Source organism: Budorcas taxicolor, chromosome 2, assembly GCF_023091745.1.
Source record: "Budorcas taxicolor isolate Tak-1 chromosome 2, Takin1.1, whole genome shotgun sequence".
Taxonomy (NCBI): domain Eukaryota; kingdom Metazoa; phylum Chordata; class Mammalia; order Artiodactyla; family Bovidae; genus Budorcas; species Budorcas taxicolor.
The window spans coordinates 79,543,426-79,557,777 of NC_068911.1; the positions used below are offsets into that span (position 1 = coordinate 79,543,426).

General features: G+C 41.1%; 1 protein-coding gene across 1 annotated transcript in view; it reads right to left on the minus strand.

Annotated features, from left to right (window-relative positions):
• Positions 1–10,460: 10,460 nt before the first annotated feature.
• Positions 10,461–14,352, minus strand: part of TANK (TRAF family member associated NFKB activator) — a 79,395-nt gene continuing 75,503 nt past the window's right edge. The window contains exon 8 of the mRNA XM_052635567.1: positions 10,461–11,189. Within this exon, the coding sequence (XP_052491527.1) occupies positions 11,013–11,189 (177 nt within the window). The 3' untranslated portion in view covers positions 10,461–11,012. The remainder of the gene's footprint in view (positions 11,190–14,352) is intronic.

The window sequence follows — 14,352 nt, forward strand, 5'->3', positions numbered from 1 at the left end:
TTTAAACTTCTTCCTTTGAGTCCATTATTGTGTTCCATAAAACAGACAAAACTCAGCAAGACAACAAAGACTTGATCTGTAGGCGAGAAGGTAATAAAGAGCAAGTCCTCTCCAGAGGGTAATTAATCATTAGTCACTCATCCTAGCAGTCCCAGTTACACTTAAGGTTAATGTTCAGGTAGCTTCTTTCTATTTTCTTAAAAAAATTTTTTAAACATTTTTTTTTTTGCAGAATGTTATACTATTAATTGCCAATTTGCATATGTGTGCAGCTGCTGTTTTGGCTCTGAACTCAATCCGATAAGCTTGCTGGAGGTATCGCAGAGCACTTGGCAGCTTTCCTATTTGAGAAGAAAGCCTCTCCCCACTACAGAACAGCTGATCGTCTATCAGCGATAGACCCTGATGGCGTGAATTACAATTACACTACTTTTCACACTAAATCTGGGTGATAGCTACTTGGAAAGAAGTTTCATCATTTTTTACCACAAACTGGAAAAAGAATTACATGGTCATGCTGTGCTTTTAAAGGCAGTTTGGTTCACTTTTGTCTATTTAACACCTAATTCCAAGAAGTCCATAGGCATCCAGAGATCTGAATGGCGCGTAATGAATTCACTGTTTAGATTGAAGATTTTAAAAATCTACCTCAAATTACATTTATTAACAAGGCGACCAGGAAGTGTTAAAGTTGTTAGACGCTTCATTTATTAAATAATTTGTGGGTATTTTCAGTTGTCATATCTAGAGTCATGGGGTTTGCTTATTTTTTTTTAATTAGCAATCCAAAACAATGCTACTGCAATTTAACAATTCATCACATAATCTTGGGCTCTTTAGTTCAGCTGTTAATGTTAGATAATTCAGATTGTTATTTTGATCTGTTTATAAATGATTCAGGTTGCATTGTGCTATGAGGAGGCTGCTGCAGCCAGGCCCATCTTTCTCATCCTCCCTGCATTGCTCAGGCTAGCTGAGGGGCATTCCCAAAATGTGTTTGGGGAGTTTAGTGTCTAGCAGGAGGAAACTGGGGATGGGGGCAGGGGACACAAAAATAACCCGGTTTATTATCCTTACTAAGTCAACTTCTTTATCAATTTACATTCCCTGTGTGCCTGGAGAACTAAGGAAAGTCCTCTTTGCCAAAGTACCTCTTATTAGATGCAAAGTGCATCTCTCTGGTTCCCTGGGATGTTAGCAAGTACTTTCTTTTCTCTTCTTGCAAGATCTGCCCAATCATCAGAAAAATGTAAGAAGCCCCCCACCATCCCTCTTCTCACTCTTCCCTCAAACCCCTTCCCCTCCCATGTTGACATTTAACTCTATTTGTTTAAAGCAAACAAAACAAACAAAAAAATTAAACCCACCTCAAGCAGCAGAAGTGGAACACACTCATCCTGACGTAGTGAACCTAAGAGAAAAATAGATTTTGTTTTCCTTTTTTAGTCGCTAGTTTTATTAGATTTCTCACTCTCACAGATTATCCGAAGACGACCCCATTGATTGATCGCCCGTAGAGCTGCATTTGGTGTAAAGAAAAAACTCACAGCTTTATTGGCTCCCAGGAGACAAAACAAACAGAACAAGATATTCATATTAATGCAAACAATGCGACAAATGAGGGGAGGAATCGCCCGGCTGTAGCGAGGCGCCGAGCGGCCGGCCGGGCGGAGAAGGGCCCGGGCCGAGGGCTCCGGCCTCCGGGACCCCCGGGCGCTCCGAGCCGTCGGTACCCGCGCCGCCCGCCGCCCACAGGGGCCCCGGGCCCAGGCGGCCCAGCTCTCGACCTCGCGGGGCCGGGCTGGGCGGCCGGCCGGCAGGCAGGCCCGGGCGGCGGGAGAAGGCCTCCAGGCCTCCAGGCCGGGCCGCAGGAAGGGCCTCCTCGGGCCCTCACCCCTTCCCAGAGCGGGGCTGGGAGGACCCAGCGCTCCTGCGGCCTCTCCCTTTCCTTGCCCACGCTTCCAGGGGCCCAACTGCCCAGTCTCAGCTTCCCTTGGCACCTGGGTCCCAGGTGGGAGTGGAGAATTCCCGCTGCGTCTCCTCGTCCACCTGGGCAGCCTGGAAGCAGAGTCTAGCCAGGCGCCAGGGAAGCCTGTGGAAGGGGGGAAGCCAGGTGATAAGGTCTTTCTCCCTTTGAAAAAGCTCACATTATCCTAGAGGAGACTAGATAAATACACACACATTTCAATACAACGCAAAACCTTGTATGATCGAAAGCAAGGAGAGTAGCGTGTAGAGCAGAGGCTGAGAGATGCTTAAGAGGCACTGAGACTTTCCCTGCGGAATGAGAAAGGAAGAAAGAAAATTCCAGGCACAAAGGCATATCTGATCTGCACCTGATCCCCACCCCCACCCCCAAATCCACAAAAAGTAAAAAACTAGAGAAATATCTGTTAAGAGTGGATTTCACATCTTTTTAGTCAACAAGATATTAAAAATAGGAGTGCCAACATTGCACAGGACATTTTTACAGCAAAAAAAAGAAAAAAATTTATTTATTAGTTATCTGAAACAGAGATTTAACTGGGCATCCTGTACTTTCATTTGCTAAACCAGGCAATCCTAACTAAAAAATACTAGATTGAGGAAGCAAGGGTCATTCTCTGATGTATACTAATTGGGATATTCGAGACATTTTTAGCGGGGGTTTGCCTTGGAAAGGAAATGAGTTACCCCCTCAGCACACTTTCCCAAGCATATTGTAGGCTGAACCAGGAAGAAAAGACTGAAATGTTTGGAAATGTCCTTATGTTTTGGCAGAAGTGGCAGAGTTTTTTTGACTCTTGTTGACTCTTGACTAGACAATGGCCCAGAGCTCCCTCTCTGTGGCCAGTTTCCTTCCAAGCCAGTCCAGGCTACTACGGCACCCTCTCAAAGTGGAGTGTCATTTACAGTGGTACTTCCAAATTGGGATCATGTGTTTTTTTCTAACTCTTGCTATAGAGCCACACTGCTCCTTGATATTAATTGTATTTCAGAATAAACTAAGTTGGGACTTGATAACTTTAAAGATGGAAAGGTGGAGCAAAATCTGCTTTAAAATTCACCAGGTGCCCTAACCTACAAATAGATCTCATCCTGGTCTTCCCTTATAGATGCTGAAGGAAGAGACTTTCAAAATGCCAGTAATAAAACCTCAGAATATTGGAGTGAGTGAGTGAGTGTGTGTGTGTGTGTGTGTGTGTGTGTGTGTGTGTGAGAGAGAGAGAGAGAGAGAGAGTGTGCGTATGTATGTGTGAGTGTGTCACAAAGCTGCTTTAGCAGAGGAAGCCTGCTGCTTGCATTTCTTCCCCAGTCCTGGTTAGAGAGAGCTTTTTCCAGCAAGCTTTATCACCCTTACTGATACCTCAGATTCCTAGTGAGCTTGCCTTCCTTTTAAACCAATTGCTTGAAGTTGTATGAATACACTCACACAGGATGCCCCTTTCTTACTGGCGATTAGTGCCATTTAACAACTGCAAATGGAGAAACTATTTGTCTAATGAGAGCTGTTTTCAGAGTTGATTCACCAACACTCTAGGGAAGAGAATATAAAGCTGAGACCTCCTCCTGAGTCTCAAGTCCAAAGAGACAAGCAAAGGCTGGTTCTTGAAGCAAATGAAGTGTTTGTTTGGTTTAGAAAATGTTTTAGTTCCAGATTAATAGCTTTAGAAAACATATAGGCTCACTTCCAGTTCATACTGGTTGACTTTTTTCTTTTAATTTCCTATACAAACTATAACCTTTGATTTAGAATTTGGACTATTAAACAATTAGCATTGTGGTTTGGGTGTCATGGTGAGGTTTAACTCCATGCTTTAGAGGTACAGATCCTTTTTACCTTTTCTCCTACCTCACATTGTGTCTCACGCTACAAAATTCATTCCAACACTTGTTGTTTGGTCATCAGAGGAGGTATGGGGAATCTCAAACTCAGTATGCTATAAGATGCTTCTCCCAGCAGACAAGTTCTGGGGCCCTGTGTTAGGGTGGTGATAAATCGATAATCACCCTAATAGCCACCCTGTCTCATGGTCAGGGAATGCCAGGCTCTCTAATGTCTCTGTGGTTTAGCATATTAGTTAGTTTCTTTGGGTACAAAAGATTCCAGATATAAAGTGATTTAAGCTTCCTGCGAAGGCAAGTACAAAGACAGTGAAAAAGTTATTTCTATCTTGAGGTGAAGGATTATTATAGAAAAAATAGTGGATTGAAAGGCAGGAGAGCTTGAGATGGGTTCTTGAGTAGGTTTGAAGGACTCATTCATTCTCTTTAGACACAGTCTTTTTGTTTTTTTTGAGTTTTTTTAATGTTTTTTGTCCACACAAAAGGAAGGCAATCTTTAAGATTTGGTTATTTCTAAAACAATCATTCCTTGAATTAATAAGTGATAACTCCTCTTTTGTACAGTGCTTCCAAAGGGTACAAGCAGGATATTTTGTAAATGTATTCATGATATAGACCTAAACAGCAAAGGAAGCATGGGCATACTCCAGGTTATCAGGCATTTCAGATCCCGAGATGTTCAAATGAGAGAGAACAGTTAGGCAGCAAGGGCTCCCATAATCAGGTGCAAAGACTCCGGAAAAGTGAGACTGACTTAAAGACAAACGACCCTATACAGATAAGACAAGGGGATAACATGTTTGAGAACTTATATTTCAGTCCTGTTTGGGAATCTCGATCTCAGAAAGAAGAGAACTGCAATAAAGCAGAAATTAAAGTTACTTGGTAAATATTTGCAGCACTATCATTGCGAATATTCTGCTGTTTGCTGCACTTTAATTCACTCGGAGGCTGGAGGAATTTAGCAGTCTTACTGTAACTGGTTCTGGAAACAACCTGAGACACTTTTCTCCCTTATATATTATCAGTGTCATAATGTGATATGTCTTTTAATCTGAGGCCCTCCTTGAACTGAAAGCTCCAACAAGCTTTCGCTAACCAGACTTCATTCACATTCTGAATCTGGTTTTTGTCTCACACATATTAAATTTTACAAAACAGAAAGAAACAATAGAGCTTATTAGGAAAAACTTGTTTTGAATAGTAAATTAAGCATAATGGAAATAGGCACATGTTTTAGCACGGTTTTCCCCCCTTTTTTACCAATTGAACATTTACATCTTTTTCAAAGTGCTGTGATTTTCCCCTTAAGCTGGCACCACACACTTTCAATAAATGAGACTTGCATCACTTGTATTTACTGAGAGAAATCATTGTAATACTGTAGATTCCAAATGCACAGCTTTCTGTAAAAAAGTAGTTTTAAGTAGTCACCCCTAATTGTATTAATCAAGTCATGTGGCATTCTAAGAATCCAAAGAACTACCTAATTTCAAAGACAGTGTAAAATCAACTGTCAGTTCTGACTAATTTCAAATGATGCCCTGTTCTTGAGACTGGACACCTGTACATTTAAAGGTGCACCTGACTGCATGGTTTGTTTTTGAGAGATGTTCCCCAGGTGGAGGCATCTACAAAGTCAATATATTTTCTTTATAACTGGTGTCAAGTTGATGTATATATTAAAAAATCTTGGAAAATGATCTCAAAAAGGAAGTAACAGCCCAATGAGCCATATGTTCAGGGAACCTAACAGGTTTCCATTGGGACCAAATTTCACTTCACCTTTTTGTCCTTATGTGCAAATAAAAACTTATCTGCAAATACACCATTAAAACAATCATGCAAATTTGCAAAGTACATAGACTGAGAAGAAATTACAGTAAATCCACAATAACCAAGTTGTTAGTAAAGAATTTGATTATGTATTAGAAATACATAACACAACATAGAATTGTACTAAATTTATTTTAACTCTAAAGGTTTACTGCATTAGAGAGAGACTCTTGGCTTACATAGGGCTAGTTAATGAAGAAAAGGCTGATGAATAGTTAATAAACTGCTTAATTTTGATACTGATGGAGCATCTGAATTTCCAAGTTTACATTAAGAAATGTAAGGTTATTATTTTTTTTCTCTGTTAGATAGGTTGCTATTTTAACAGATTCAGATGCCAGGGAATTTTCTAAATGCCAGATAATACTGTAGGACTAAAAAGTCTGTGATGTACTAAGGGCAGAGAGGCCTGCTTAGTGGTTTTCAGAGTGGAAACAAAAAAGCATTAACATTTATCTACACACAATTCTTTATATGAGTCTTTTAAGAAATCTCAATTTTAAAACTTTTAAACATTCTGTATAATTTCAATAGATTCTAACAATTCTGCTTTCAGCTATTGTATTGGTATGCCTGGGCACATTCTAAAAGGAAAAATTATTCATTCTGTGTGTTCATGTAGTTTTTCATAGGACTAGATCAGGGATGAAGATCAATAATATCAAAATTTACTCAGGTCATTTTATTTTTTGTGTTGTACTTTTTAAATGAAACATTACAAATAGAGAAGGGTAGAGAGAATACTATAAACCCTCATGTATATATATATGACAATTTTTTCAAACTTTCACATTTTATATTGATTTTTTAAACAAACAATTGTGTGTGTAAAGTTACGCAGTGGTAAAGTTCAGCAGAACAAAAATTATACTGTATGGATTATCTTTCAACTGTTTTCCTTTTCCATTTATGACTGGGGGAAGAAAGTATTTTATGTTAATTTAGACACCTGGTTAGCTAAGTAGTTACAGAACTCGTTAGAAAGGAATTCCATTCTCCTTCAAATCTAAATACCTATCAGTTCTCCGTAGCTGCGTTTCGCTTAACCTACTTAAGAACGTCAGTGTTTCAATGTGTTTCAATCTCTAAGGGTAGTTTATGTAAATCTGTAATAGTAAAAACGTACGAATAAAAGTGTATTTTGGGCAAAAGCTTAACGCTCAACAATGGGCTTTTAAATTAAAAAAGTAGGAAGAAACTCAGGTCCCAGGCCAGCCTCAACAGGTCTAAGGCGACCTTTTCCAGCAGAAAGGTTCCGGTGGTCTCCGTCCAGGGGCAGGCACGGCCCTGCGGTTTCGACCAGCTTCCCCGAGGCCAGAGCGCCGGCGGGGAGCTGTGCTGAGAGATGGCCCGGACCCCTCCGGCCTCTGGTCACTGCGGCGGAGGGCGGGGGACGGTTTCTTAAAGGCGTTCTTTCCCCGGCAACAATGAAATAGTGCATCTCTAGGGGTCCGGAGGCCCCTAAGCCTGGCCTTGGGGTCAGGAGGTCAAGCCTTAGGCAGCACAACTAACGCTCAGGCCCTTCATTTGCTTTCCTCGCAGAGGTGCATATTCAACCATGTCCGTTTAGTTCTCGCCGGGCTGGCGAGGGGAGGTCGACCGCGGGGGAGACTCTACCCGGGGGAGACTCTGCTCAGGGGTTGGGGGCGGCTCCAGGGCCGCGTCGAGGGGCCTGCCGTCGGTCCGGGGAAACTTTTCCGCCTTCCTGGCCCCGACTGTTTTCCCAGCCCAGGCTGCCCCTCGCCCTACTTGACTTCGCTTGTCTTTCCCACTCGCTGTCCACCGCAGAAGGCAGGTTCCCCGGCCTCTCCTCCGAGACCCACTCTCCCGAAGTGGCGCGCGGGGAGCGGGCCGGCCCTCGGAGCCCCACGCAGGGCAGCGCTCGCGTGCGGCCCGGGCCCGGGAGGGCGCCCGCGGGGAACAGCGTGGAGGCTCCTGGGCCGCGTGGGGGCACGGCGGCCCGGCCCGGGCTCCACTCGCCAGCGGCGGGAAGGACGCGCGGGAAAGCGAGGGAGCAGGAAGCGGGTGGCGGCGGCGGCGGGCCCGCTGGAAAGGAGGGAGCGCCGCAGGCGGGAGGGGGAGCGCGGAGGAGGGAGGCTGGGAGGAAGGAGGGAGCGCGGCAGGCAGGCGGAGGGAGGGCTGATTAGCATGCAGCAGCGCTCGCGCGCCCGGCTCCATTGTTTTAACACCTCCCCTCTCCTCCGCGCCAATCTGTCACCGTTCAGCAGGCGAACGCTGCTGCCTCAAATGCTGCTCTTCTCAAATGAGACGGATAATTAGTTGCCCCGCACGAATGCCGCACTCTTCTCACCCCTGATTGCTATCACCTTCTTGCTCCTGGCAGTTTTGACACCTCGTAATCAGCCTGCTGCTTTTCTCTTTTCTTCCCGACTTCTGCTTCCCTTCCCCCCTTTCCTTCCTAGTTTATTTATTTACTTATTTATTATTATTATTTTAAATGCAATCCTGGTTCGTATTTGGACGAGGCCTGTGCCGAGTTAACCTTCTGCGTATACATGTGTGCATATAGATGTATATGTAAAATAGTGTGCGTGTGCGTGAGTCGGGGGCGGGCTGGCAGTTTTGCGGAAAACACTGCTTCCACGCGGAGAGAATTCTCTTTCCCTAAAGATATTTTTGGGAAGGGAGGAGTTGGGGAGAGGGACGGGAGGGGAGAGTTGGGGAGACCTCAATTAATGCTTTAAAGATCTCTTAGAAATTAACAAACTGGGGAGTCTCGGAATCTGCTGTCAGAAGCGTGTTTCCCCCTCTCCTCTAACAAGCACTGACAGTCTAATTACCGTAGCTACAAGCAGCTGTCGAGGCAGCAGCCCGGGAGAAAAGTCGCCACAGGCTGAGCGCACCCGGCCGGCCCCTGCGCGCGGCAAGGCCGCCGAAACCTGGGCCACCTCCGGGGAGGCTGGAGAGGAGGGCAAGGCCCCGCACCCGAGAGCCCCGCGAGCAGAAGGCGGGCCTGGGAGCCAGGACACGCTGATCGTTTCATATTTATAAAGTCTTTACCTTGAAGGTTAAAAGACGTGAAGAAAAAAGGAGGGGGCGTGGGGAGGGGGAAGAACATCTCCCGAGCTTCGATCCACCCTTTTTCTACCTCCTCGAACTCTCCCTCCCCCGGTGTTGGTAAAATAACCACGCAACCCGAGGCTGAGGGGGCGGGGTGAGCCAGGCTGGAGTGTAAGAAAGCAGATGTCCCCGCTGGCAGCAGCCTCAGCCTCCAGGGAAAGCTGCACGGGTTGGGGGGGCTGGTGAGGTGGGGGACGGGGGCCCTCCCGAGGACATTCACCTCCCACTTCTCAGGCATCCCGCTCACAACTGCCTCGCCTCGGCGGGGGTGGTTTTTTCAGACTCAGCGTTTCGCGTGTGAAGCTTTTTTACCTGGGAGCTGTTCTTACCCGGCCACGCGTAGCAGATGCCAAGACGCAGCCCCTACACGACTCAGGATTAAGAGAGGAAACCCGGTGGGTGCCCGCTCCACTTATCAGGCTGCAGACAGCGCCACCTCTGCAGTGCGGGCTTGGAGCCTGGGTTTCCAGGCGGCCTGTCCCTTGGCCCGAGAGGGCCTCTGGCCCTTACAAGTTGGAGCTTGGGGTAGCACTGGAACCTAGCAGAAAACAAGAGTTCCCCGCTTTCTAGCAGTGATGAAGGTGGGAAAAGGGTGGACCGGAGAAGTCAGTGATACACTGAGTCCCTTTCTGGGCCATAATCTCCTTCCATTGTCAATAGGCTAGCAGATGTCAACTGTGAGAGAGGAACACTTGCTCACCTAGGAAAAGAGAAGGAAAAAGAATCCCCTTTCACTAGATAGATGCAGTAGTATATTCTGGCTGGAATACGTTGGGAAGTTTTTTTTTTTAAATTTTGCGTGTGTGTGGGAGGAGTGAGAGGGGAGGTTGGGTGGGCGGGAGGTAGGGGGGAAGGGAAGAGACTTGGATAATTGTCTAGGCATTTCCATTCAGCTCCAGTGGCAATGAAAGAAAGATGTACATGCCTCAGAACCCTTCACAGTGAATGCCTAATAATCACTGTCACCTTGGTGAGGAAGATGTCAATGTGATGTGCTTGGCACCCTGAGAAGTCGAGGCACCACTCTCATTCTTCCACAAGCTAAGGCCCTTCACCGTGGCACAGGTGAAATATGAACAAACTGCTCCAACCCCTTATCAGAAACCCTCTCTCCAGCTTTCTAAAACACTTGCTCCCAAGGCGGCCTAAATTTCTGTTTTGAGAGTTGCAAATCAGTGTTTACTTCATAAAAGAGAAGCCATGCCTCAAACATTTAAAAAAAATTGAGAGTGGGGTGGGGGAGGGAAGAGAAACCTAAATGACAAGAATCATAGGGAAGTCTCATTTTAAACAGAATTCTGCAGTCTTCTGAATTTGGTATCCTCTCTCTTAAATATCCTCCACTGCCCATCAATCAGGCTGCTAACAATGAATTAACAATTTCTCAACAAGAATGTGGATATTTCTAATGTAAATTAATAAATATGAATAATCCTTACAAGGTTTTAGATTTGCTCCCATTAAAGACAAATGTGTTCCTTTAGAAAGTTTACCCTGAAAAATAATTTTAAATTTCAAAGTGATCTATTAGTTGTAATAAAATGTCACCAGATCTGGTATTACCCTTCTTTCAGATTACTGGAAAGAAACATGAATTTTATGAATTTCCCCCAAATGTGATTTATTTTTTTATTCAGGAACAAAGAACACATTAACTATCACAACATAAGTAACTTAATATTTAACTAACTTCATCATGTAGCTATACATACAGAAAAAATTAAACCTATGTCTTTTATTAAAGAAAAAAAAACACTAAAGGTTTTAAATAAGCCCACCAGTGATTTTTATCACTGAGCAACAAATGTCTTAAGTTTGGTATTTACTCAGATATTTATCTTGTCTGCTATTCTCTATTATAGGTTTATTCAAAAAGAACACCCAATGCATAAATAATCTAAATTTTAAAATGAAAACAAATTTTAAAAACCCTATAAACATCTGACATCACCACATTCAGTAGTTCTAACTAGAAACCCAAGCAATAAGCTTAGACATTTGAAAAAACATAAATTACTGTTACACAATCACATAATCCCATATATAATAAACACTGTAAACATGAATACAATGAATTACAGCTTTGTACAAAACAATCTTTTAAAAGGCAATAAAAGACAGTTACAATATTAAGTTTAGAAATTCAAATAGCAGTGACTGGATTTTTCAGTAAATGATCTTGAGCTAAGTTTGCAATCAAGTATTAATATATAATATTACAAACCCAAAATCATCACGTAGAACTTGACATGTCTGTTTTCAAATGCATCTTAAGTCTCCCCATTAAAGTGTGAATTAAGATGCCGGAGGAAATCCCCCCTGGATGTAATGGATGGTGGGAAAACTGCTTGACAGAATTCACATACTCGAGGTATACGCAGTTCGGAGCCTGTGCCACTTAGTACCAATAAGTCACTGTCTTGATTAGGAAAGGGCTTCCAAATGGGCTGCAGGAAACAAATAAAAACATCTTCTGTTATTTGTATTTAAAATCAACTTGCACTGAATTTTTAATTCAAATTTTTTGAATGGGATATATACATATATATGAAATTCCCTAATATGAAAGCAAATTACCTTTCCATAGAATTAGCATGAGGACATGACTCAATTCTCTTTTTCATAAAGGGTATAGCTTAACTTTAAGAATCACTTAAAATACACATTCACACACTTTATCTTCACAAACTAAAAAGCTTCCAGTTTTAACACCAGCATGTTTTAATTCCCATTATCACAGTGATAACAGTTTTGAAGCAACAGTCAATACTGAGACTTTAAAAAAATTAAAATCTATCTTTTTTATTTTAATTGGAAACTTTCAGATATAGGACCTTTATTAATACACAACACACTAGACCTGATATGTGTGAACATGCATTTTGATCAAGAGTAATTTGAATTTTACTACTATTGACCAGCAAATCCACAATGAATAAATCATAGAAATAAGTACTTTAATTTTTGAAAATAATTTTCTTAAGTATGAAATGAATTCTATTGATCAATTCTTTTTTGAAACCTCAAATATTTAATCATTCAACAAAATCCAACATTGGGTGCATTCTTCTGACTTCTTATTTTGCTTCTGTTATACAGTGCATACTTTGGCCTTCTTACCCTTTCTTGTGGCTAAATAAAGTGAAGCCTGTCAACAGTTGCCCAATTAAAGAATTATGGAAAAGCATAATTCAACAGAACTACCTCCAGTATAATAAGCAGCACATACACACTCTTAACTGCATTTACTATTAAAAAAAATATTTAGAAGGGCAAGAGAAAGCATTTAGTTCGAGAGTAGGCGCTCTGTAAATGTTTGTTGACTAGAATATCTTATTTTCCTGAAATGCTATAAGCCAAATTATTTCTAAAATTTGCTTTATCTTAAAATATCTAAACTCTGGCACTTTGAGGAAAATCACCTCAAAAAGCCAACTTAAAGAGACCCATTTGTGCTCCTATTACTAATTTGCTTTTAAAATAACAACCTAATCCAACTCTTGACACAGTGTTAGTTTTCATTCCCTTAACCAATCTCTTTCATCCTGGTTAACCAATCATTACGTAAACAGTATATTACTAACTGAAGCATTTGGGTTTTACGTCATCACTGTCTTCTTATAAACATTTTACTGGACAGCTGTGTACAGTTGGTGTAAATATACAAAGTCTGTCTAAGCACCCAGATACATTCAAGTATCAGTACAGAGGGCTTATAACATTGACTCAAATCCTTTTGTGAGAAGTGGCAATTTTATAACAAAAAACAGTAATATTTAAAATACATATTTGAAATTTGGGGTGAAATCATTTCCTTTCTCCCATGATAAAAGAAAAGCAGTACTAACTGTGAGAATATGAGTTAACTAGACTTAAATTTTAGTGTTGGCAGTTTAACCAAAAAGTACAATTAATAGGTACCATTCTAATGGGAAATTGATATGGATATAAATAAAAGATTAATAAGTTAAAGATACTTTTAATTAAAATCTGTAAAATAGTAACAGGCTCAGGAGCAAACATTTGATAAACCAATCTTCTACTACCAATTTATTTTCAAAGTTCATATTATCCTTCTCTGTTAGGAGCTATTAGTTCAGATTTGATCTTTTCACAGAATTTGGTTGGGACCCCAATGACTGACTCAGCAAAAGTAGGAAGAAAAGAAAATCACATAGAGCAAAATAAGCAGATATGTTTCAGACTTTATTATGATAGCTGAATGTATAAAAAAGGTGTTAAGTAGTAATGATATAAAAGTAAAAATCTGAATTATGAAAACCAAAATTTCACTTCCTTTTGTTATCAACTCAAGAATTCTGTATTCCTCATAGAAGCTTTACTAAAGCAAATAAAACAACAAAATGTTTTAAAAAACCCATTTTAAGAAATATCCTTTGAGTCCTAAACTGTAACACAGCATTCAAAACAGATGAATTTCTCTGCTTTTTCTGCCAAAATATCAATTATCTAACCTTATGCCCCATGTCTTGTGACAGCTCAACACCAATTCTCCTGCATTTTTTAAGCTGAATACTTTTCCATCAAGTTGTAATCACATACCAGCTGTTTCCCTTGCTGTAGCATAGAAAGCAAATGCACAATGCAGGGTGCCATCTACTGAAACATGACTGCACAGACTAGTAAAAGAACAAGCAAGAGATATGATGGAGAAAAAAGTAACAAGCATTAGAACGGATGCACTTCACAGCTCCACAGGAATTCTACTTGCAATAAATGAAACTGTTTAATTTGTTTCATTAAGTAGTAACTATAACTGTGACTATGATGTAAAATAAGGTACAATGTAGAACATAAGTGAGTCAATAATTAAAGCTTATTGTCAGAGCTGCCTGCTTTTCTCCACTGCTAAACTATACCACAGCTTGACTATTGCCTTCTTTGTATGTGGATTTAAAAGTCTATAACCTATAAAAATACTGATGAAGCCAAAGAGTATTAATCAAGTCGTTGGTGTGTTTTGGTTTTCAGTACATATCTCAAGGCATAGGGAAATCAAACAAATGTCCTCAATTTGTTTTAGACACTTGTAGCAATCTGGATTTTTTTAAACAAGCTTCTGTTTATTTTAACAACTGTATATTTTTCAGTTGTCTTCAGGCATTAAACAACCCCCCCCCCCATTTTTTTTAAACTTAAAGAAGCATTTTGTAATAGCACCTGAATAAAAGGGAGGGTAGGAGGGGACTGGGGTGGCATTAAGGATGGGCTGTAAATAGTCTGCAAGCTTTAGAAACATTAAAGAATTTGATAAAAATTATACACATGTAGAGACTATTTAAAAAATATATTAGGCTGCATTTTCAGGGCCAGATTAGAAACCAAAACCAAACCCTCCAGATTCTAAGTACTGTATAAATGAGACTGCACAAAAGTATTATTTGAAAGACAGTTCACTTATTTTCAGAAATAGAAACATACAATGTGATTATTTACTTATTAAAAAATGATGCATTCTTATAAAGGTAAGTATGATATATACAACTTTTTGATAAAAAATGGCATCTGCTTCACAGAATGACATTTAATAAAGAATCTTATTATAACAATGATACTGAATAAAAATCTGAGTCAGGGACTAGGTAAGAT